Source organism: Amblyomma maculatum, chromosome 7 (assembly GCF_055883805.1).
Source record: "Amblyomma maculatum isolate TAMU_Amacu chromosome 7, ASM5588380v1, whole genome shotgun sequence".
Lineage (NCBI taxonomy): Eukaryota > Metazoa > Arthropoda > Arachnida > Ixodida > Ixodidae > Amblyomma > Amblyomma maculatum.
The window spans coordinates 83,589,957-83,614,913 of NC_139350.1; the positions used below are offsets into that span (position 1 = coordinate 83,589,957).

The 24,957-nt window shown below is 46.0% G+C and overlaps 1 protein-coding gene across 3 annotated transcripts in view; it reads right to left on the reverse strand.

Moving 5' to 3' along the window:
* Nucleotides 1-373: 373 nt before the first annotated feature.
* The window catches only part of LOC146183771 (uncharacterized), a 51,260-nt gene continuing 26,676 nt past the window's right edge, over nucleotides 374-24,957 (reverse strand). For all 3 annotated transcript variants that reach the window (XM_084609197.1, XM_084609195.1, XM_084609196.1), the window contains one exon: nucleotides 374-1,860. In XM_084609197.1, coding sequence (XP_084465323.1) covers nucleotides 1,681-1,860 — 180 coding nt within the window. In that variant the 3' untranslated portion in view covers nucleotides 374-1,680. The remainder of the gene's footprint in view (nucleotides 1,861-24,957) is intronic.

Below are 24,957 nucleotides of genomic sequence, written 5' to 3' on the forward strand. Positions count from 1 at the left end.
AGTAACAAACTTTCCATTAAAAGTCGTGTTCCTATCGAGGCTGCACACATTCAGGAACAGGTTTGTGCCTCTTAGCACCTTGGCGGTGGCCGCACCGGACAACGCAATTTTAAGGCGGACATGATTCCAGCAGGGAACAATATTCGCCATCGACCATTCAAACCCATTAAGAATGAAACAAAGAAAAAGTAATCGATGAGCAAGGGCGCACAGCTAGACAAACGGCCCAGGCATGGTGACCTCGGTTTTCATCTGTCTGTGGCATCTTACCTCCAGTCTTGTGTAAAAGCGCTCATTAGGAACAGGCATGCAGTGGGCAAGTAAACCGGAACAATGAAGACCTCTTGCAAATAAAGAGACCGGTCCATTACAAGTAGACGGTTTATTCACGACATGCGTCAAGATTAAAATACACGCGGGCTTGCAGTTTCTCACGTGTCTGCAAGGGCACAATATAAATAAACTCATTCATGCACGGCATGACAAACTGCAATGCAGAACACGCTCATGCTCATGCTAAATAGCTAACACCAGCGACATATTAGGAAGTGAAAGCTTGAGATGCACTCCATCACAATACAGCTCCCTCTAAGCAACAGCAAATAAGTGGGCACACATTGCTTCTCGAACGGTGAACTCAGAGCATTGCTGAAATAAGGCGAGAGTATTCGTCCCATGAACATGAAGTTAAAGTGAATGAATTAAGTTATATGAATTGAGTGATCCAATATGTATATCAGATGAAAACAAAACGCAGATGAAAATGTGTACCGTATGGTTGGCAAAAATACCAAGGTAAATAGCTAAAAACCTGCGCAATAAATAGAAGCGCTACGCGTGAAGATGGGGCAGGAATACGTGTCCTTCTACATTTGCTCAGGAGCCTCACAGCTGTTGTTCAACGTGCGGAGATGATGCGATTCTGGGGCCCGAGTTTAGTTAGTTTTTCCAGTCAAGTAAAAGGGGAAATATCCTTCTAACAATACCCTTCACATTAAAGTATGTCGCTGTAGCTAGCATTACTCGGACACATTGGGGCGGTAATAGGAATATCGTCGAAGCGACTTCTTGTGGAAACTCTCCTCTTGCATATGAAACGCAATTATCACCACTGTGATAAACCCAGGAAGGATAAAATAGCTTGGTGAACTTAAAGCATGCACTCAAAAGCATACTCTGCCTCCACACTTAAAAATTCCAGACTCTTAGTCACTTTTTTCACTACATTTTTCACTTTGATTTCCGTTAGCGCTTAGAAGTGACAGAGTCAAGTTTAATAAAATCTAGAACCAGGGGTGAAAAGAGTCGCATTTTCCCAACTTGTTTTTTTTTTCCAGTAAATCCCACGCCATAGGTACACGCTGTTTTCTGGTTCCTTTAAACGCCACCTCTCCGGGCACAGCCCACCTAACCTGATAGGAATAAACGAGTACGGCTGTTTGCAGCAGGCAAGTAACGACCTGAGCGTGTTGTTAGAATTGCCAAATGAAAGCCGGCTGGTATACTTGTGATCCCCAATCAGACAAGCAACACTGTTGGAGACAGCGCTACTAAGTATACTGGCCGAAAATATCTTTGCCCATGCCACCGTTTACCGTTTGCAGGTAGACACATTCGCTAGAGTCGGCCATTGTGTTTGGGCTGCTAAAGTGATGCGGACATCGCTCTCCTGGAAGGCGGTCATCCGGGCTCGGTGCGGCTCTTCAGAGTCTCCTTGTGCAGCGCGCTCAGCTCCAGCAGAACAGCACCCACGCTGGGACGCTCGCCGCATTCGTGGCTCCAGCAGCGGTGCACCAGCTCCCGTAACTCCGTGACACCATCGTTTTCGCCAAATTTGGGCCTTGCTCGCAGACGCACCACCTGTGTGTGAAGTCCTTCGTCTTCAAGCCTGCTCTTTCAAAGTTGAAACACATGCTGCGGCTATTAAATTTATACCGGGTGACCCGCAAAGCCAGCTTCCGAATTCGTACTGCGCAGTTCTTGAGGCCAGAATTGCCGCTGAGTTGCATGTTGCTCTGCTATCGCGGTTATAGAAGCCCGTACAATGCTCTAGAAAATACAAATATCGTCTTTACCTTGCGTTATTATTTGTTTATGAATGCTTGCCAAGCAAACCGTGTGGCATGCCCTTGCGAATGAACGGCGCCAGCAAAAGCGGTGTTTGAACGCAGACAATGGACGCTTACAAATTCGCCCCAACTTCGACTCCATACCAGTGTAACACGCCAAGCGGTTAAAACATTTTGAGATTGCGACGTGCACTATACCGTGCACTTTGCAGTAAGGAAACGCTCAGTGATAGCCCCGTCACGTCGAAAGTCATACAAAGATGTATGGTCGTCCAGGAACAGCATCTTTCAACCTTGGTTGCATTCGTTTCCGCAATAACTACTCTGGTACACTCATTTTCATTGGTGGTGACTTAAATGGAGCTCACATTTCGTAGGGTTACCCTACGGATTCCTCCCGAGGTCACATTCATGGCACCTTTCTAGATTATTCATTTCATCATCTAAATAAACCGCAAACTTCAACGCGCCGACGGGGCGGTCCATATTAACCTGACTTGTCATGGTGGTTAGGCCCCGGGAACTCCCGTTGGGATGTTGAACCAGATACTTCGGGGATTGACCACAGCCCTATCTTAATCTACATTATACCTTCGCGGTAGCGGAAAATACGCCGCAACGTTCGCTTCACATCTTGGGACGCTGTTCGCTCGGATAACCGGTTTCCTACATTGGATCTATCTACCCCTCTCTCTGCACTTTCGGCTCTTTTGACAGCTCACACATCCTCCAATACTGTAAATGACGATTATCTGAACCCGCACATGAACCTTTTTAAATCAACTCCGTGTTCTTCGTCGCTAGGAAGATCGTTGCGCTTCTCGCAACGCCGATAACCCTTCAGGTATTCCCGCTCTTCATCGGGCTATGTGCACGTGAGCGGCGCTACTCAAAGCGACTTAGCAGGAAACGCTGGGCTGCATGGTGAGCACGCCTCTCCTGTACACAGGGCAATCGGCATTTTGGCGGATATTTGACGCCATGAAACCCCCTTCTCAAGTAGCTGATTACACCGAAAGGATTCGCCTGGCCCTGAATGTGCAAGAAGCTTCATTTGCACAACAAGCAGCAGACCAGTTTTTCCCAAATCATGACTCTATTCCTACTCCTCCTCCGGTGTTATCAATGGCTGAGCCCCTTGATGACATTACTACACATTTCACTATAGCAGAAATGCTGGCCTCTATAGCATAACAAACACTGCCCCCGGGCGCGATGGCATACCTAATTCCTTGTTTCGTAATTAGGAAAGGTTTGCTTTACAGTCTCTGCTTGATAAATTCAATGAGGTATGGCATTCTGGAGTAATTCCGGGAAAGTAGAAACATTCTATTGTTGTGCCGATACCGAAATGAGGTCCACCACCAGTTTCTCTAACGGCCCTCCGCCCTATTTCCCTTATGCTATACTATCAGAAAGCTTACGAACACATTCCAGCAGCTCGCTTGTCATGGTGGTTGGAATAAATTTCTCGTTATCCAGAATTTCAAATCGGTTACTGTGCTCAAATCGGAACGGAAGACGTCCTTTCAGCTTTCGCTGCTGACGTACTTAACCATTCTCCCCAGAATCATTTGGATCGTAGTGTGATCGCTATAGACATCGCAAAGGCATATTACAACGTCCTTCGCTCTGCAATTATTGGCACCCTTTAGGATCTCGGTCTCCCGAATCGCTTTCTTCTCTCAATTTTTTCCTTTTTAACAAACAGAACCTTTATTATTCGAGTGCATGGGAAGCCTTTTGGCGACTTTACCTTCAACTCTGGGGTGCCTTACTGTTCCGTCCTTCGCCTCCACATTATTTAACATAGCTTTTATTCCTCTTGTCCGAGCCCTAGAATGCATGCCGTCTATACGCGTTCTGGCGTATGCCGACGACGTGACGTTGTCGTCCTGTCATCCAGATGCGTCTGTACAACAGTCGGCGCTCCAGCACGCGCTGGATTCTCAAATTCATCGATTGGAAAGTGTTCGTGTTCTAGGTTTTCTTCACACATCTGGGACTGGAACCCCTTGGCTAAACGCTACCTTTAAATCGGCTCACGCTACACTTGGTCTGATTCGTCGCAAAGTTATACGCTCAGGCAGAGCGCGTTCTGATACTGCTCGTCAGCTTGCGCGCTCCGTCCTTCAGCCGCGGAGAGTGTACCAGACACAATTCGAGCGCCTCACCTGTCGACAATGCCAGTCTCTTGAAACTATCAATCGTGAGGCTTGCGCGCCATTACCTATCTCCCTCGACTTACACTCATACCCGTTCTGCAAGAATACGCTCAACTTAATACACTAATTGAACTCATCGACCAACGTGAGACAAGCAGAGCACGGAAAATGTCGCTTCAGCTCCATCATTTACACAGTTTTCCTCCTTGGTCGCACTTTCAACTCACAGACAATCACTCCACTGTTTCGCCGCCGATATCAGCCGCGCATTTGCTTCCAGGGTGCACAATATACACCGATGCATCACACACAACACTGCAGGGAGTTACCGCTGCGTATAATCTCTCCCATCCTCAACTCTAGTGCAACGTACAGCGTGGAAACACGCGCCCCCTTGCCTTGGAGCTTCAGGCGATACACAATGCAATTAGTTCCTTCCCACGCGAATCCACATTTGATACTGTTCATATTTACACCGACTCCATAGCCACCCTAAAGCAGCTTAAGGCTCTTCAGCGCACATTCAAAATTACACAAGCAAAGTCATTCACCAGCTCTGCAACAATACCCCTGCCCTGTACGTATACATTCAATTCGTGGCCATGTTCACGATCTACATAATATCCATGCGGATACAATGACACACCCTTGACACATCAGACATCCCGCCACCTTCTCCTCTTACTCCAGGTTGGTTTGGTTGGTGTGGTTTATCGTCTCAAAGCAACTCAGATTAGGAGAGACACCGCAGTGGAGGACTCCGGAAATTTCGACCACCTGGGGTTGTTTCACGTGCACTGACAACGCACAGCACACGAGCACCTTTCTTTTCACCTCCACTGAAAAGCGGCCACCGAGGCCAGTATTCGATCCCGCATCCTTCGGAATAGTAGTCGAGCGCCGTAACCACTGCGCTACACCGGCGGGTTTTATCCCAGATCCATTCCAGTCCCATGCTAAAAAATCTTTGCGCCAGCGAACACGTGCTCTAATTCCTCCGTGTTTGTACACTCTCCCCTCACTCGGGAGGAGGATGTATCTGTGCTCCCGATTCGGGAAGGAGTGGCTCTGACCCCTTCTGTGCATCATCGGTGGCGTGACGAACGCTTTCAAGTGACCGACAAGTGCCCGCATTGTGGTGCTTCACCGGAACTGTGCGATGTTAAGTATCTGTTGTGGACCTGCCCAGCTGAGGCATCCGTGAGACAGTGCTACTTACGAAAAGTAGGCCTGCGGTTGGACCTTTACTGTGACTACAGGAAGTGGACACTAGATAATCAGTTTATCGGCAACTTATGCGATTATTTAAGAGATACCTGTTTACACTCCTTCTCCTAACTTTATCCTACTCCCGCTCCCTTTTTACAATGTCTGATGGCACAAGTCTCGAATAAAAAAAAATGTATTGTCTCCTTCCTCTTGTTGCGCTGCTGGTGTGCACAAACTTGCTTTTCCAGGCTAGCTGCTGGAATCGTTGCACTCAGAAATCGTGGAACCGTTGCCCTTATGATATAAAGTCAAAGAACATAATGTTTACTATGAATCGAAAAGGTGCGCTAAAAGAATAATCCCGTCTGAGGGGCACTTATTGGCTCACTTTCGAAACGATGACCGGCACAGGCACAACTGCTGATTTCTCGCCCTATCTCATGCGATTTGAAGCGAAAGCTTCACTAGGGTAGCTGCGGTACGCTGCACGTATGCCGCAGTTTGACCTTCCACAGACTTTCAGCCGCGTGACTAGTAGCACGTGGCCTGCTCGCCGCCCGCTTCTTCTTTGCACGGGCGGTGCACTGAGCGAGTGGCGCTTATTCCTTCATCTGCTGCCACTTTTCTTCTGCATCACACACCTTTCAAACGTATTTCGTACCAGTAAACATTTACACAAATATAAAACATTGCCTGACACAATGTCACACAGCCTTTCAGTCCCCAGTAAACCGTATGATTTACGTGGTTCGGGGTAGTTCCAAACCATGTGGAGGATGTCGCACATCTCTCCGCAGGCCGGACATGCAGGCCGGACATGCGGGCGAACTGCCCCGAACAACGTAAATCATACGGTTTACACAAACTTAGCTATGAGCAGTGGGAGGCGAAGCTTGCTCAAACAGAGCTTCCCTTTCAGTGCCAGCTGATCGGTCAGGCCTGAAGGGGTGTATTACCAAATGGTTTCCCGGACCTGGGTGAAACACCCGCGTCATCATCATCATCATCAACCTGACTATTCCCACTGCAGGGCGAAGGCCTCTCCCATATTTCTCCAATTAACCCGGTTCTGTGTTAGCTGCATCCACTTGACCCCTGCGAATTTCTTAACCCGCGTAATTGTTCTATATAAGAAAAGTTTATTCTCTCTTTCTGTCTCCAGTCCCCTACCTACCCTTTCCTCCTTCGCCACTGCTTCTCGTCTGGCTGCCTCCTGGGACCTCTCCCTTCAAAATCTTCTTGACACCTTCATGCCATCTAGACCCGGCTGTGGTGTCCTTGAGGTCCAGAGTTATCGGAGTCGCGCCCTTTCGCTTTGTCTACTTGTGTTTAGCCGTGTTCAACCTTTCCTTGTTGTTGTTTTTTCACCTAGTACAGCTGACTAACTACCTAATCTTACATTAACACATCTCGGTACAGCTTCCTACGCTGCTCAAGAGATATCTCTTCTGGTATTTATGTACGCCTCATACGGTATGCAATCTTTGTAAAGATAGAAAAAAAGGTAAGTATCTAACCGCGGAGAACTGCACTCTCTGTGTCGATCTGGAATCTAGACAATCTATTTCGTTCAGATAGCTGAATAATCATCGATCACAAAGGTATTATTTAACAATATTTAACCAGATGCAGAACGGGCGGGACGATACTCAAGTTGGGATACAACTAGCGGAGCCCCCCGAAGATCGAACTAGACAAAAGTAGACAAATGCAGCGAACTTCTCGGTATTACGAATTTTCTCAATTCTCCAATGTCACCCCCCTTAAAGTGAATCATCTGAAAACTTTATGTAGCGAACATGTTGCGGCGATTGACCTTGAAATAACGAACTCGCGGCATATACTATCTCTCATCTAGTGCAGAATTACTGGAAATTTGGCACAACCCCGCAAGTTTCATGATGATAAAACGCGAACTGACGCAAGAGGAGCGTCTATATGATATAAACAAGCAACCGCAGTTACAAAAAACTGTGTTTGAGAAGCAGCGACGGCTCATCTACGTGGCAAGCGCAGTGGTCTTCGCTACTTTCGCTTTTGGAGTGTGGAATTGCAATAGTACTTGCCCAAAAGGAGCGAAAAGTAACAGGAGGGAGAACAAAGACGAGGTACGAGTAGTGCGAGTCCATCGCAGCCAAGCGGTTGGTCGGTAGCTCTCGCACATCGGTAGCGGTAAACAGCGGTGAATGCCGGCGTTTCGAGGTGCAGTCGGTTTCTAGGGCAATGGTGGCGAAAGAGCGGGAACATGCGCGAAGACGCAGGCATCTCCTCGCCCGGCGTCGAGGCGAACGTGTGCGCTCTCTCCCACGCTCTGACTCGTGCCTAGCTTCCTTTTGACAGATTGAAGGCTACCCTTTTGCAAATCATATTTGATCCTCAACATATCGACTTAGTAAAGGAATAAAGCCTTTCTATTAGCTTTGACAGCTTTGCCAGTTCTACTTTTTTTTTTTTTTTGCGTTAGATGCTTTCATGTTTTCAAGTTTTTAGTGAGGCATTCTGTCTCCTGAGAGAGTTTGCCGGTACTCTAACTAAATTTTACAACCTACTTCTAATGCGCCCTCTTTAACTATGTCTGAGATTAAGCAGTGCTAGAATAGGGTGGGCAACCACCCTCTAGGTTCTTCCAGCGTCAGCGTCAGCTTACAGTGCGATATCCCTCTAACCGGCAGGGTCTAAATATAGTTTAAAGCTCGTAGTCATAATTCATTGCTTTAAACGTGCTCTTGTCGTCCGCGCTAAAGCAGAAAACCCGTTTAATAGAGTGATTTTGAATTATTCTTCTTTCCCACTTACGGCTAATAAGTGTGTGGGCTTCTTCCTAACTGGTTTCTCATTTTAGACCTCAACATCCTGCGGTCACTCCATTGCACCTGGTAGAGCACCTCCACATTTTACGCGACGCAAACTGCCACCATCTCGTCAGAGCTACAGTGAACTAGTTCACTGTATCATATCAGAGCTGTAAAATTCCACCATGTTGCCAGATGTATACAGGGCTTGTCAGCGAAGGTGAATCAATATTTTTAGAAAAGCTGACGTGCGCTAGGATGTTTCTTCAGCTGTAGTTGTTCGGTCGACGTTGGCGGCCGCCATACTGTCGCAAAAATACTGAATTATATGTTGAACGCGAAAAATGGTGAAATTAACTTCTGAACCATTTGATATAAGAGCCTAGTGCATATGCACAATGGAAGCGCGCCCTCTATACACTGCAATGACACTGTTAATGCGATTAGAAAAATAATAGCACATACAGCATGGAGCTTAATTTCGGGTGTCTCTACACTTTCGAGCCGACAGTTAGCGAGAAAAGAGTGCCTGTGACCTACATGAATAAGCCTTTCGCTTCTTGAAGCCGCTTACGTCGGCCGTGAGCATGATTATCGCGACCGGCTACGCGCACCTCGCTCAGTGAGAGGCGGGTCGGTTGCGTGCCAGCACCAAAACAAAATGAGCAACGTTACTGTCGGGGTGATAAGTGGACTCACGCCGAGAGAGCTACGTATAAAAAACAAAGCGTCCGCCCTCATCTGTACCGGTAGTGTAGCGAAGATCTTTAAACATTTTTGCTAGCTATCTTTAATTTTCATCACCACATTGCTCAAAGGGGGAATATTACAATGATGACAGGATCGATTCCCATCCACCGGCGATGACGTAAGTATGAGGCGACAACATGACCGTTACCGGGATACAAGGCGTACCTTTTTAACAAAATAGTTAATGAGTAGTAGAAGGCGCGGCCAAAAGCCTCGCTTTGTTTCTTTTTCTTAACACATGCCTATAAACATTTTATTTTTTCGAAAATTTATTCGAAAAAAAAAAATTAGTAGCAATAAGGTGTATATTAAGAAATATTGATATTTGTGTAATCACGGAGAAGTTTAAGCTGATAATACAAGTAAAGATATTGCTTTCAAACAGTCGGATTCTCATTCGCAGCCGGCCGCAGCGCGTTCCGGATACAATCCGGTTTCTGCCAGGCAAAAAAAATAATAAATCATGCCGGCTTAGGATCAGCTGATTGCTCTAAGGCTTTTAATAATATCGCTTTTCTGTGGCCGTAGTTGAGTGCGATTGGTTTCATTCCATGTTGTTCGAGGATCCCTCGTCTGCGAATGACACTGAAAACTGCGATCGGTCTGTGACGTAAACATCGCCACACGAAGGCGTCGTGCGCGAAGCCCGACTGTTGAGCATCGATAGCGAAGGTTTGCATGCCATCGTCGAATACCTGCGGTTACTTATTGCCGAGAAACCAACCATTAAAGCAAAATCGTGCACGCGTCTAGAGGCGACGCGAAAAGACAGTTTGAATGGCACAGCGGCCTTGGCAACATAAAATTCTTTTTTTTTTTAGCCCCGTGATGCCATGAACGATGCAGTGCCCGAGATAAAACCTTCCTTCAGAGATCTTTTTTTCTTCCCCCTGGCGTCTTTGGCAAGTGGATGCACTTCTGAGCACCACCACGGACGATTCCTTACGCGACGCGTCGAAACCAGTCTGTCCTATTGCTCCCTCGCTCAAAATAAAGCGCGCACACCCACCGTTCCACCGAAGCGCGGTTTCGCGAACGCCACTGAGTTGGGCGGCAGCCTCGCCACACAGTCAGTGCACAGGTTCCTTCCGCCGTCAAAAGCGGCGTCTCAACATATTCGTCCGCACGACCCGTTAATAATCCAAGATGGCGTCCACCTTAAGGATCGAGGTTCGGAGCTCTGCTAAATGGTTTGTTGAGTTAATGAACACAAAACTGCTAGTCGAGTAGAGAATTAAAATGTGTGTCGTAGTCGTACTGACGACCTCTGCTCATTGCAACCGCAACGGGGATGTTACTTCCGGCGGCCGCGGCGATAAAATGTTAAACTGGTTTAGAAAAAAAAAAAAGCGCATATATTTGTCACTTCTCGGTGGACACCTGACCCGCGCCGGGAGCTCGGGAGTCAAAGTAGATAGAAAGAGGTGTTGTAGTGGAAGGCTGCGGAATAATTTCGACCACATTAGAATATTTAACCTGCACTGACATTGCACAGAACTCGGATGCCTTTGCGTTTCGTTCCATCGAAACGCGACCACCGCGGTTGGGGTCGAATCCGGGTGCTCCGGTTCAGTGGCGGATATGGTAAGCGGGTATGGTATGCGAACCAGTAGCAACGGGAGGACGTCGGTGGCACAGAATGAATCGTCGTTAGGTGTTAACGTGTTGATGCCCGAATTTGGAACCTAGGATTGAAATTTAAACGCGCCTGCCACTCAGTGGGAAACTGCTTCCGATCGCTAATGCTCTTCACTAGAACGCTGATCGGTGGTGAACTCAAAACTATATATTAATATAACATGTCCTGTGCTAAAATTGTTACCCTATGAATGGTGTTAGAGTGACCGGAGTGGTATTTAACGATTAGCTGGGCTCGTACGCGTAAAACTGCAATTCTAAATATATTCTCATTTTGATGAGGGAGTCGCATCATCTACATTTGGCGATCCAAAATGGCCAAACTTCACGTTTGCAGGGGATGCGTATTTGGCGAATCACTGGTCATATACGCATGCGGATGCTATCAAACGATTCGTTAACAGCTTACGTTCTTAAATTTTGATGGCTATCGGCAGTGGCTGCATTTTTGTTTATTTCGCACCGACGGCACTACTCCAAACGGTTGCAACGAAAACGCACATTTCATAACCATAATTAGCACGTCATAACCATAATTAGCACTAGGACGCCATGACATCACGCTGTTGCCAAGATACGCAGGGACGTCACCGATGGCAGTCATCATGGCAACCATGTTGGCGTGACGTCACCATCGGTGCAGCCTTTTTGACATTCTTTGGGAAATTATCATCGTTTATTGATTAATTCAATGTTAATCGCGTTCTAATCTATTTCAACCCTTTATCCGTCTTATTTGCATTTTTTGTCACAACGTCGACGACTTCCGCACAATTCCGATGCCACTACCCGCTTGCACGTTCGTAATCTATGTGCACGTTCAAGGCTCTTTCGGCGTGTAATTGACTTTTTTGGCTCTAATTAATTCAACATTCAACTTGTACCAAATCTGGTGCGCAGCGACATTTGGCATCATCTACCTCATACAATCACTCTGTTACTTCTTCTCTATTGAACGGTACAAGGTCTGCGGATGTGATTTGCGTTCACGTTTTGCATCTATTTCCACCTGACGCCAGCTCATTCATTAAAAAAAAAAAGACATAGCAAAGATTTAGGTTTTTTGTTGCAACAGAATTTGAGAAACATTTAACTATTCTCACCCACACCTCACGGGGTGTACTATCTTTCCTTAAGTGCTAATGTAACGTTGAAATCTGAACTTCAAATCAACAACGGAATCAATTTTCAAACGCTTTGTCCCAGTTGTTTTTCTAGTGCTTGTAAAGTAATCGTGTTCACCATCATCACATCACACAAATTTCTTGGATTTCACCTGCCATAGCTTGCATGAAACACCAAACCTGAGTTAGAAAATATTAGCAGTTCATCATTTCTACTTATGGGGCTTCTTCCATAGCCCCTTATGCAGGCATATGCCGATGGTATGGCCTTGAAGGTGCGTGGGTACATGTATTAGTTTAGCTGAATCTCTTTCCTCGTGGAGCTGACACATTCAGCGTGGAACAACGGAGAGTTCACGAACCATCGCCTAAAAGCATTGGACCCCGGACTGCGCCTGCGAATTCCCCACCACACAACACACCGTGAAACAACCTTACTGTGCCGCCTATGGCTTTGTGTTGCTTTCGCAAACATATACGCCTTCCTAATCGGGATGGCTGACAGCCCTGCTTGTGAACGATGTGACGTTGACGAAACAATTGAGCAACTCCTTTGTGAGTTCCCTGTTTTTGCAACTAACAGACATACGCTGCGTACTGCATTGTATCGTCTGGACGCTCATCCCTTAACGGAAGGGAATATCTTGGGACCAAGTTCACAAAAGTCATCTGCGCTCAAAGCCTACAAGGCACTTCTTCGCTTTTTAAGAGAGACTAGTCTGATTGACAGACTGACTTTCTCACTTCCTCTCCTCTTCTACACTCCTCTTTAATCATCCGTTCCCCTTCCCCAGTGCAAGGTAGCCAACCGGAATTATTTCTGGTTAACATCCCTGCCTTCCGCCCTCCTTTTCTCCTCCTCCTCCTTCCTCGTCTTACGCTTATTGTACCTCATCATACGTGGAGGGTGCTCGCATAATATGCTGTTTTAGTCGAACAGGTTTACGGTTTAATAAATATTTATTTCAATGTGTACTATCGGATACAAAGGTAACTGACACCGCCTCCGAACCGTGTCACGCTCTAACAGGCGCTGCCGGACGATGCACGCCTGTTGTCAAGGCCGGCGTATTGCTCAGTTACTTTTGCCCCTGATTGTCCCTTCTAACTGTTTTGTCGCTGCTTTAGTGGGATAGAAAAATATTACTCCAATTTCTCAACGAAAAGCACGAGTCAAAGAATAAAACTGAATGATTATATAAACACAGAAATACCATTACTAAGGCATTTTATATGCGACATTGTGCAGATTATAGGCCTGAATTTTTCTCTTGCTTTCAAGTATCATGTCATGCTGCGCGTCACAAAAAAAGTTGGCTGAAAACATCACATCGAGGCTGAGTCTGTCTGTTCGATTATCTTGAGTGCATCCCGCGCGTTCTGCACCATACCATTACAGAAAATCAACTAACCCAGCAGCACAAGTCCACTATGAGGCGGTGTAACCTTACCTGTCATTTTACTCAGACCAGTTGAGTGTGGAGCATTTAACTGTCTGGTATGAGTCCTTCCTTATGCGCATGGAGTTTAATGAAGGAATACCAGCATATTTAATACCAGTATTTTCTTGCAAATTAGAGTCAAACGAATTTGACACTTTAACCAAGATACTTTGTTGTGCGGGATACCGTTTTTATTAAAAATTGGCGCTTTAAATTGTTCTTTTATATCAACTTCAAATTATTGACATAGAAGGACGTCAACTTCGCGCTCACAATAAGGAAGGTTCGGTTTGGTTTATGGGGTTTAGCGTCCCAAAGCAACTCTGGTTATTAGAGACGCCATGGCGGAGTTTCTTTAAAGTGCACTGACATCGAAAGGCACACGAGCATATTGCTTTTCGCCTCCATCGAAAAGCGGGCGCTGCGGCCAGAAGTCAACCCCGCAACCTTGGGCAAAGTTGTAGAGCGCCCTAACCACTGCATCACCGTGCACGGCAGGGCACAAGCAATGATACATGTGCTATATACAGGGTGTTTCAGAGAATGTTTTTGTTTTAAGTAGTAGTATAAGCTCGAAATGGGAATATTTGCAACAACACACATGACTACCCCAGTGGACATAACGTGTTGCAAAACGTTTTTAATTATGAATGTACTTACCAAAAATTATAATTGCATTTTTAATTATCGTACATGGGTGGCTAGTAGCCTCAATGAGAAGTTTTGTGCCATGAGCGAGACGATGCTATTTGAAACGTAGAAAAACTTATTTTCTATAAGCCCTGCAGCTCAACGAAATCCGATGCCGTTTTCCACACACAAATAAAACTGGGCGCACGAGGAGTACTTGAAATATGGAAGTTTGCAGCGCAAGTGAAAGCTCCTCTGGTGTCATGTTGTAATGAATGCAGCGTCCAATTTGGCTAATGAGCCCCGGCACAGCTTAGACCGCGGCCGGCGTTCTCGTCTGCGTCGTCGTTCAGCGTAAGAAAAAAATTATAGCGTTCGTTATCTACGACAACGCCGCTTTTGGTAGCACTTATAAGCCCTGGCCTGGCGCTTTGCCTCTCCGATTACCTCCGGAATGAACTTTACATATTTAATTTTGTTGTAAGCTTTGTGAAAAAATTCACGCCACGTTTCTGTGATACCGTGCAGACTGCAGTGTAATGTGAAACGGTGCCGGTATATTGACATTTACTGCATTATTTGTGGCGAGCGTCTATTTATTTCACGCAGTAATTGGCTTGGCAGCTAAAATAAACTAGAATGACTTCCTACTTGAAAATATTGTAACTGAAAACATTGAAGTTTACCCACTGCGTTGCTTCGTACCAACTGGCTCGATACACCTGCCGTGTGATGGATTGCACTCTCGTGTTTTAAGAAATGGTAGTGTTTGGTCCTAGAGTGCAGATGTCTATCAATTTCTAGTATAACAAACAGAAATGAACGAAATCTGTAAATTTTAATGACTCGCTTTGGATGCAGTCCCACTTGGATACTACACGAAAGTACTCCTACTTGTGATGACAAATATTTTAGCATGACCTGTTCAAACTGCTTGCCATCCATTGCGATGTACACAAGCTCGCGGTTTCTAATGGAGTTCAGAGCAAAATGAGCACCTTTCGAGGAATCTCTAGAACTGATATCGGGACACGCTGTTTCAGGTCTTCGAGGTTCGCTGTATTCGTATTGAAAACTTCGTTCTTAACGTATCCCCAGAATAAGGTATCCGGCGGTGACAAATAGGGCGACCTAGGCACTGGCCTCCGACGCCAAATCCATTAGTCAGGACAGAATGGCAGGACAGTAGGAAAAAAAAAAAATCGACGGCGCTCCTTTATCCTTAAACCACACTTTTCAACATGACCAGTGGTAGCTCTGAGGCAAATGAGGCAAATTCAAAGACAGCGTGTTTAGAACGCAACCTGTGTACTTTTCCCAGTACGGCTTCCGTCGACAAAGGACCGACAATACAGCCGTTATAAATTTGCTCATCATCTTACATGGCGCTTGTGTTGAAGCAGCGAATGTGGATTCTTGTCGCTCCAATAATGAGCATTGTGCAAACTGACATGCGAGTCACCGCAAAATTGGGCCTTGTCTGTACAAAGAACTTAGTGCAGAAATTATGGGTCTTCATCGCATTTAATTGGAAACCATTTACAAAACTGGACCCATCTCTGAAAGTCATGTATCAGTTTTTGGCCAAGACGCACATTGTATTGGTGGCAACTATGTCTTGAATCTGACCTCCAAACTGAAGCTGGGTTGGCTCTGTACCTATTGGAAGTTTAGTGGACACTTCTGGCTTGACAAACACGCGAGGACATCAATATCAAAATCATCGGTTTCACCTCCTCACCTTTTTCTTGTCTGAACGTGGACTGATCCCGTAGTTTTAAATTGATTAGATATCGATATGCACGTGGAACGAGTGTGCACACGACGATCAGGATGCTAGACAGCATACTGTCTGGAAACCAACTCTTGCGCGCTGACATAAGTGATCACAGTGTGCACCTTCTCGGCAGTGAAATATCGGAGTCACGCTGGCGTAGCATTCCTACAATTCTTAAGATGCGGCGTGACGCTTTAATCTTAGGTGGCTCTTTCACAGATCCAGTGATTTGAAACACTGGCAGTGCAATGGCCCTGTCACACGCGCACTTCCGAAACAAGCACCTAGAATGCAAACGTCTACGCTTTTTGATAAGCAGGAGCTAACACATGCTAACGCAACCTCAAGAACAACTACCTGATAACTTAGTCACTGCTGCGCTAGCCCTCCTTGGCAAGCGGAAAAAGCTTTTCTTTTTCCGACGTGGTACCTGACATACAATGATGATAGGAAAACAATAGCTCCATTTAGTGTGTAAAGGAAACCATGCTTACGGCTGAAATCAAACCGATAGGGCAGCCGTACTACAGCCGACGAGTACAAAAAAAAAAAAAAAAAAGAAACTGGTGCTAAATCGATCCGGGCTATCAATATCAACGTCCGCGTACATGACGATGACTGTCATTCTTCTTTTCCCGAGCGACGGCGCGGACGATGACGCCCTCGTTCTAAGCTAAGCGCCAAGGTTCCCTAGCCAGGGAAAGTAGCACACGCGTTCCGAATTGGGCCCGGCATTCAGTACGACACGTCACCAGCGAATGCTGCGCTTGCGCCATACTTCCAACGCTCCTTGTGCACTAAGTTTAGGGAACGTGGAGAAAAAAACATCGGATTTTCTCGTGCTGCAGGTCTCTGAAAAACAAGTTTTTCTTTGTTGTAAAAGCTGCAGTGGCATCGTTACTATCTCGGTATAAAACTCTCTGTTGGGGCTAACTTCTCAACTCCAAAAATGATAATATAAACAACGGGTTCTTTTTAAGTACAGGAATAATTGGAGAGGTTTTGCAGGATAATATGTCTGTTTCTGCAGAGAGGTATTTCCTGCAGTTATTGTTTTTTTATATTGAACTTAATTTTTCAAAAATTAGTCTTCACTCGAACACCTTGTATATGTATAAATAAAATGTTAGAAGTGCTGTTCTCCGATACCAAAACACATCAAGAGGCGATGCCGCGTATTGAATTGCTCACCCGAGTTTTCATCTGTGGTTGCATTTCAACACATGCACCAATGACCGCCTGCTTGAGGTCGTCAGAGCTTTCCGTTTGGATCGCATACATATCATTCTTCACAAAACCCCGAAAGGAAATAACCTATAGGAGGCTAAAATCTGGAGACCTTGGTAGCTAGAGAACGGGACCCCTCTGTCCGATTCACTGCTGCAGAAAATTTGCATTTAAGCAGGGTACGGCATGTGACTATCCAAGCACTGGCAGTAAGGAGTCTGTGTTTATGTTGAATACAGACTTCTTTTACCACGCTCAGTGGAGGATCATGAAAAAAATCTACTCCTCCCTTGAAAGCTTTCAGCGTAAAATGTCCCAGTCGGTGGCCCTTCAATAAGCTACACGGTTCCAAATCAATACATATTCAGAGACCTTCTTACTTTAGGCTTATGCTTTCGTGGCCAACGATAGTTGAAGTCGGACGAGTAGTGTGCATTGCACGCGTTTACAACGGAGCTCCGGCCTTCCTACGCCTCGTCTGTCGATATTTATTTTTCAAAAATTCATGCTCTCTGTCTGATTCCATTACAGTGCTCAATTGCAGAAGTTCTCATGCCACTGGAAGTCCGTGCTTGCTAACTCCAGGTGGAGACTTAGATGGAATGGGTGCATGCGATGATTTTTCAAAATCCTCTTTGCAGCCGATACGCATGCCACCTCAGGTTCCCCTCCGGCTTTGTTCTTACAGCAGCCAGTATTTTAGTTTGTCTCTGTCAGCATCTGCAATGCTGGAGAGCATACAGTTATGTAGGCAACGGCGCCATTTCCGCCTTCTCTTCAACTGACAGCTGTCCTTCACGTCGTCTTTTCAAAATGCACGCTACGTCTCACTGTCAGGCCCAAACCTACGTGCAACTACTCTAACAAATTCGACGCACAGTGTACCCGGACCGTGCCCAGCCGGCATATCACCCAGGCCATCACAACGCGTGCATCCGAGAGCGATAACCATGCTCAATGCCCACATGCGGCCAACTTCAACGCGCTTTTAGAAACGATTGCACGGTGGCCAAATTTTTTTTTTTTTCACACCACTTAGAAAGCCGCGTTTTCAGAATTGTAAAAACTGATATGAATATTACTGGCAGTGGCCTACAAATTTGCTATTCCAATCAAGCACCTAACTTCAGTAGTTGAAATTAACGATTCAAAATTAGTTTCACACTCGTTAACACGATTTCCACGTTTAATTATTCCCGCCAGCGCTAGGATCATAACATCACTGTTGCCATCTCGATATCCCAGAAAGCCTGTTTTGCTTTTAAACTTGCATGGTCCATCTTTGCTGAAACACCCTGGATATGTCCCAGCTAAATTGAGCCACGAGTTAAAAATTTATATATTTCACGTAGGCCTTGGAAACCAGTTCCATCATCTTGCGCAACGCAAGGTATTTTTTTATCTCTTAAGTAATTAGCTAATTGCGTTATTTTTCTAATATACTAAATATTTATATTATAAAAAATGTGTATTTGCCACGTTGGAGAGCACCTTCAGTATCTCCCACTCCATCATTTGCGATAAAGAAAGCTTCACGTGTATCTTTTTTTCTGAGCTGAAATTAAGCTCGTAATATAAGTAAAATCACGCGACCAGCGCATTCACCCGATATGAATTCTCTGCTCTCAGTCGTGGTTGGAGTGAACGAAATCAGTTGCGACCGTGTCCCTTCGGCCTCGTTGCAGCGGCAGGTCGATATATCTGCGATAGTTTCCCCGCCCGTACCCGCCATCCGGCGCACTTCACGATGCAAGCGGCAGCGAGTGCGGAATGAATGAATGAATGAATGAATGAATGAATGAATGAATGAATGAATGAATGAATGAATGAATGAATGAATGAATGAATGAATGAAAACACCTTTAGCGCGGAGAGCTCGCTGGAACCATCGCAACCTGTCAGCCTCCGCTGCAGTAGGCAGATCGAGCAAAGGCCGTAGCTGAATTCGTTCGCTCAAACCACGACTGAAAGCACCACAATCGTGGCGCGCGAATGCTCTAATCACGTGATTTTTTTTTTTTGTTATTTCGAGGAATTTCTTTGGAGCCAGAAAAAAAAGACATACACTTGAGGCCTTTTTATCGCAAATTATCGAATTGGGGATTCTGATTGGGATCTTCAACTTTGTCAATCACATTTATTGTCTAATGTGAATATTTTGTGAATTAGAAAAGCCAGCTTATTAAGAATTAATGTCCTTCAAAAAATACTGCCTTAAGCGCGCAAGACGGCTGGCAGCGGGAGCAACCAGTTTTATAACCCTTGACTCAAGTTATCTGGGACACTGGTATATTTGTACCGATAAGAAATTTACACGCAATTTTCACCCATCCAATGAACCCTAAAAGCATAATACCCGCTTTTTACATCATCCAAAAAACAGCGCGAACAAACGGGGACGACAGGAAGAATATCTATATGGGTGCTATATCGGTCCATGTAGTCTAAGACTCGCATCTCACATAATGCCATCTATAGCTGATTCAACATCGCTGCTTGAGTAGCCTCACTGGCTTTAAACCCTCCCAGACTCTGCTTCCAGTCAGGTAATGCTTGGAGGCAGATATTTTGAGCTCCCCTTGCTGCACACAGGTCTGAACGCTGCTGCTAAGGAGTTGCTGACTTCGGGCCGGATATTTTAGGTGTGTTCGGAGCGGAGGCTTTTGGCAAGGGTTATACCGAGATACCCCAATCCTGTTCTGGTGAGGAAGTGCTATGGCGCTCTGGTAACCAGAATTAGGTGCAGCCGAAACCTTATTGTGCAACAATATATGCCATCGACTCAGATTTTTTTTTTTTTATCTTGTCGAAAATTGCGCAGCAGCGGGAGTTATTTCGTTGTCCTTTATTTCGTGAGGCAGATTCTCTACATCAACGCCATCGCGGATATTTATCCCTGAACGGGACAAGCGTTGAATAAACGACCAATTAATTATGATGCAATTTGTACTGCAGAAGAAGTACGAATAGTCACAAAATTGATGATTTGGCTTTGCTACACACCTAAACACTCTGACAATACAAGCGCTTATCTGTGCTCCATATGCCATATTCGCCAGATTAGAGTGAAAGCTTGACCCTAGAAGAGCGTAGCGTTTAAATAGGGTAACGCACTGTCCGAAGATTTCGAAGATTTCCAGGGCTCCAGCGTGCTGCATCAATCTTCACGACTGCTTAGGAATTGTACCTCACCTTCACCGTGGCCACTAAAAAGCGTGGCCACTAAAAAGTCTAAAAAGCGGCCTCACATGACCTGGGTATCACTGGTAACAGCGGAACGAATGCCATACTAAGCTTTAAGGAGCACTGTTTTAAAGAAAGAAAAAAACTGGAAGATACGTCCACTGTACTTGAACGAAGACACGCTTCCTTACCCTCAGGGCCGGCCTTACTCCGATCAGCACCCTGTGCGAACCTCTGCGAAGCGCGACCAGTGAATTGAGCAGTCTGTTGTAAATGCGTCCGTCAGAACAACTTTACCTCAAATCTTGAATGTTTGTCAACCTAGAAGTTCTGCAGGGAATTTATTTTGCAATAATATAAGAATTACATTAATGTTGGCGTTAAACATATATCAGTAGTAGGCTACCTCTGTAAGCAATCGTTCTTTATAAGATTTTCTGAAAAAAAAAAAAAACATTGCTAATGCGTCTGAACGCAGCATGAAATTTTACACCTCTAATTTAAGGTCTGAAGCCCGAAAGGAAACAGTGAATTAATAGTACCAATCGATGGTCACCACCATGGCGCCGCCAAAAGCGGCAGACAACCGCCTTTGTAGGCAGATATGCCGCTGAAAATGTATCACAGCCAAAAAAAAAAAAAAAAAAAAAAGCAAATGTCTGCCATCGAAAGATAAAACTTGTGCACATGAGAGGAATGCAAATAGTGACTGCATCATTTAAAGATATCAAAGAAATCAACAATTGCTAGAAACATAAGTGGGACGAGCATCAAAACGGCACAAGTAATACACGCATTACTAAGGAGCACTGTGGTAGGCTAAATAGAAGTAATAGCACTAGGACCTTGTAAACGAAGGGACCGATAAAGTCTCCATTTATCAAAGAAGACTCGAATAGCGCGATCTTTCTGCTTCTGCAGCGGAGTGGGTCGTTTCCACATTCCAAAGGCACTGCACAAGCAGAGGTGAAAAAAAAAAAAAAGATTAAGTGGCGCATCTTAGTGCAGTTTGTGGCCAAGGACTTTCGCCGACGAATTGCAAGTTCCTCTGAAAGGAGTATAGACACGCACATTTTCTGTTTCGGTAATTTTGCTGTAATCGATCCACGATGGTCCAAAACAGTGGGAATGTGACTCAAAAAGCCCCAGCACAGCTCAAGTAATTATTATCAGGACCAGTTTGGGTTTCGATCTCTCCGAGTACGAGTGCGCGAGGACGTCAGAGATGCGAGAAATAAGGTCCCATTAGCGAGAAATAGCGACAAAGCCACACGGGTGCCCTCAACTGGCAAGGCTGGTGGGCACGTTGACACAGAATCCAATAACAGATACGGGTATCGTTTTTTGTCTGCTTGCGATCGCACGTGCAAAACAATATCGTCCTCGAGCAGCGCTTCAGCATAGCATAAGTATTGCGACATTGTTTCGCCCGAAATCCGGTCGTGGTCCGAAGGCACGAACGTTACCAGCATTGTCAGGCACTTTTGATTTCAACCCGCTCGCAAGCGACGAAGCAGGAATCAGCAGCAACCATGAACGCATGGTCGGTTGACATCCAGGAAATGTCAACTGGTGGAACATGTTAAACAAAGGAACCGATTACCGTGAAGATTGGAGCGATCAGCTACCGTGGCCACAGTAGGTCATGACCGTGGCCTGCTACAGCGCAGCTCCCGTGCTCACACCTGCTCACGCGCTGATGGGCCTCGAAGCGTCAAGTCTGCGTGCGCTGTCCAAGCATGTGGCCCCATCTTGTGCCGTCAAGACAATTTGGACATGTAAAGCCGAGGAGAATACTTTTGCAGACAGATCCTCGCTGCGCAATCCTGTAACACATGGGGTGTATCTTTTTATTGCGTAAGCAATACTTCGTCAGATTTCGTGCCGTCGCGTATCTCCGGCGACGCCGTGCTTGACCTTGAGCCGCAGCTGCGTCGACACTTGAACCGCGTCGTAAGGAAAGGGAGGAAGGGTGACGCAAGTTCACACACAGTTTTCAAGCGTCCGCGCTCCGTGCTGACGCACCGCTCTCTTCCATCCTCACGCACTTCGCACTCCTGGCGTTCCCCGAATCGCACTCTCTCACTGCATGCGACGCGAGCAAGGTGCGATGTTGTATGCGCGCGTCGAGATCCAGGCAAGTGCGCCAAAGCGGTGGTCGGGAAGCATCACTTAGGGTCCAAGGGGCGGACGGCCGCCGCCCAGGGTAAGGAATTGCGCATTAATAGAAAGTCGATCGCTAACAGGTGTGTAAGTGGAAACAGAGAAGTAGGAGTCCGCGTCGGGGTAAATCAGTTGCTATGCAGTCGTACAAGAAGAGCATCGGCGATGCGCCGAAGCCAGAAAACGGCAACGGGCTCAAGAGACTACTGAAGAACGTGAACAACGGCTAGCAAAACAGCGAGCGCAAGCCGCTGCTAGACGAGCGTGTCGTGCGCCTCTAGACACTTAAGCGCAACCATTGCAGTATTGCTCGCGCAACTTGCCAGGTTTAAACACAGCTAAACTACTGCATATCTTTATTTTATTTATTTTATTTATTTTTTTGCCTTGCGAGAGGCGCGCTGCTCAGTCAAAACGCGCGATGCGAAGTTTTGAGTGAGCGCCGATGCTGTCGTTCGCAATCTTTTGCTTTCGTTTTTTTTTTTGTTTTTTTTTTAAAGCGACGCAGAGACTCGGAGTCGTGGGTCTGCTGCAGGAATTGAGCGTTTGTTTTCCTCATTGTAATGAAAACGTGCAAGAGTACTGAGTATGCAGGCCCACAAATATATTGAGTACATGCGCATAAGCTATTTGCACGAACGCGCGCCCCTACAAATGCAGCTTTGTAGTGGCGGATAAAGAAAATTGTCTAGACTGAGAGGATCTTGTAAGGGCGCGCAAACGTTGACGTTTGTAAATAAGCTGTGAAATTATACATGATGTTGCTTAGCTTACGGACAGACAATATTCCGTCTCTATAGTTGTTTTATATAACGGCCGTAACTTAAGGCACAAAAATTGGCGGTTCGTTAAACTCTGCTTAAAAAAATGGTGTCGCGAAAGCAACTTGCTTGGCTACCACTTAGGATTCGCTTGTGGTTAGGCGTTGGGATGCCGCATAAAGTTTCTCACCACCACCACCACCACCACCACCACCACCACCATTAACTTGGCTAATCTCTATAATTTATTAGCACGTTCTTCTTCCGTTTCTTCAGCACGTCGTCTACGTCGCGTCTCATTCCAACGCTGCAGTTTAGCTTCTTCTCTAGAAGCAGAACTTGAGCCGGCCTCTTCCACAGTTATTGTAGAGCCACTCTGGGAAGCTGAGCGACTTCTGAGTTTTCGTTCCGACGCTTCTCGAGTCGTGCAGCGTGCTCTCTTGTCTCTTGAGCGCTGTCTCTTCCTTGTTTCGTTCCATCGTTTTCGCCTGCCTTCTCCCAACTCTGATGATGGTGGTTACTATGGTTTATTTTTCTGGAGGGGGGGGGGGGGGGGGAGGGAATGGTCGTGTCTTATGTTGGCCAACTTTGTGGCATGGCGACCAGGGGGATGGGGAAGTTGGAGTAAGGGGGAGGGGGTGTCGGGGAGGGGGAGGTGCTCTCCATAACGCCTTGACTCCACAGATCCTCTCCCTTACTATGCCACGGCCGGTCTCGAGGGAGAGCGCGTTTCTCTCTTCTCTTACGGCCTCTCCAATGGGGTCTGTTTCCACCGCCCGCCGCGCCTCGGTGGGGTCGCCACCGCCCCACTGCTGCTCCTCCGCTACAGCCGTTCACGCGCAAGGGAAACGCGCGCTCGCTCTTCGCTCCGCCCGCATCGGTTGCAACCGGCAGGTCCTGATATTTCACCCCATATGGCTTATAGGAAGAAGCCGTAATCAGCGTCTGATTTATCGTGTATGAGCAATAAAATAGTCAATAATGCGCGTGCGCGCGAGAGCGCGCGCGCCTTCGTCAGTGCTGTCGCGCACGGTCGAATGAAGTCTCGGGTGCACTTACATCAACACTTTTTGCCCCTAAATTTTTCACAAAACTATATGTACCATTTTATGCACTGTGCCTTTGAAAGCTGTAAGCATGTATAGCGCGACCTGACGCTAGTGCATGGCAAACTTCGGTGGATATTCTGTCAACCGCTGCCGTTTTCGTTTAGAGCAAAAGAGGCCCTGACGAAAATTCATAGCACGTCTCAGATTCAGAGTAAGGAACAAAAATTTACGCATACAGTTAAAATTTCAGTTGTCTAGTGAAGTGGGCTGTTCTAGCTTCGTTTAAAACAAATCAGTAGGTTGAAAGACAGCAGATGTATACGTAGTCTCGCGACTGACGCACACGTAGACAGTCGTAGTCAGTTTAATACAGGGATAAAAAACATTTAATCAAGGAAATGGGCACAAACAGATATGCATAAGTGAAAAGAGCGGCAAGCAATAATAAAAAAAAAATGTCCTTCAAAGTTAACACATTGCACTCATTCATCAAAACAGTACATGCAGCTAGAAAATTAAAGTCTCAAAATCTTTCTGGACGGTTTGTGCACATAAGGAGCTGGCCTTTCGTTCCTGTCTGTCACTTTCTTAGCATAATTGACAAGAAGGATTCTGAGAAATTTCTCACATATTAAAGAAGCGGACCTTATAGCATGGCTATTGTCAATGCCTTCCGGGCAACTCAGCAAAGGTGAGTTCTCAAGTTCTGGCTGGATTAAGATTTGAAGGACTTCAAGGACATTTGTGTGTGGTAGGTGCACGACAGCTTTTTCAAAAAAAAGACACAACCTTGTCCAAGAGGGCTACAAACTCTGCTTTTGGATAACGTAATCCGCTAGAATCTTGTCCTCGCAGAATAGTGTACATGGGGCTGCTTCTTTCGCTGGTTTCAAGAAGGATAGCACAAGCGTCACACCCGAAGTCACTGATTAACTTCACAATGTATCCAGCGACGTAAGCTAAACCAGAATACGTGAC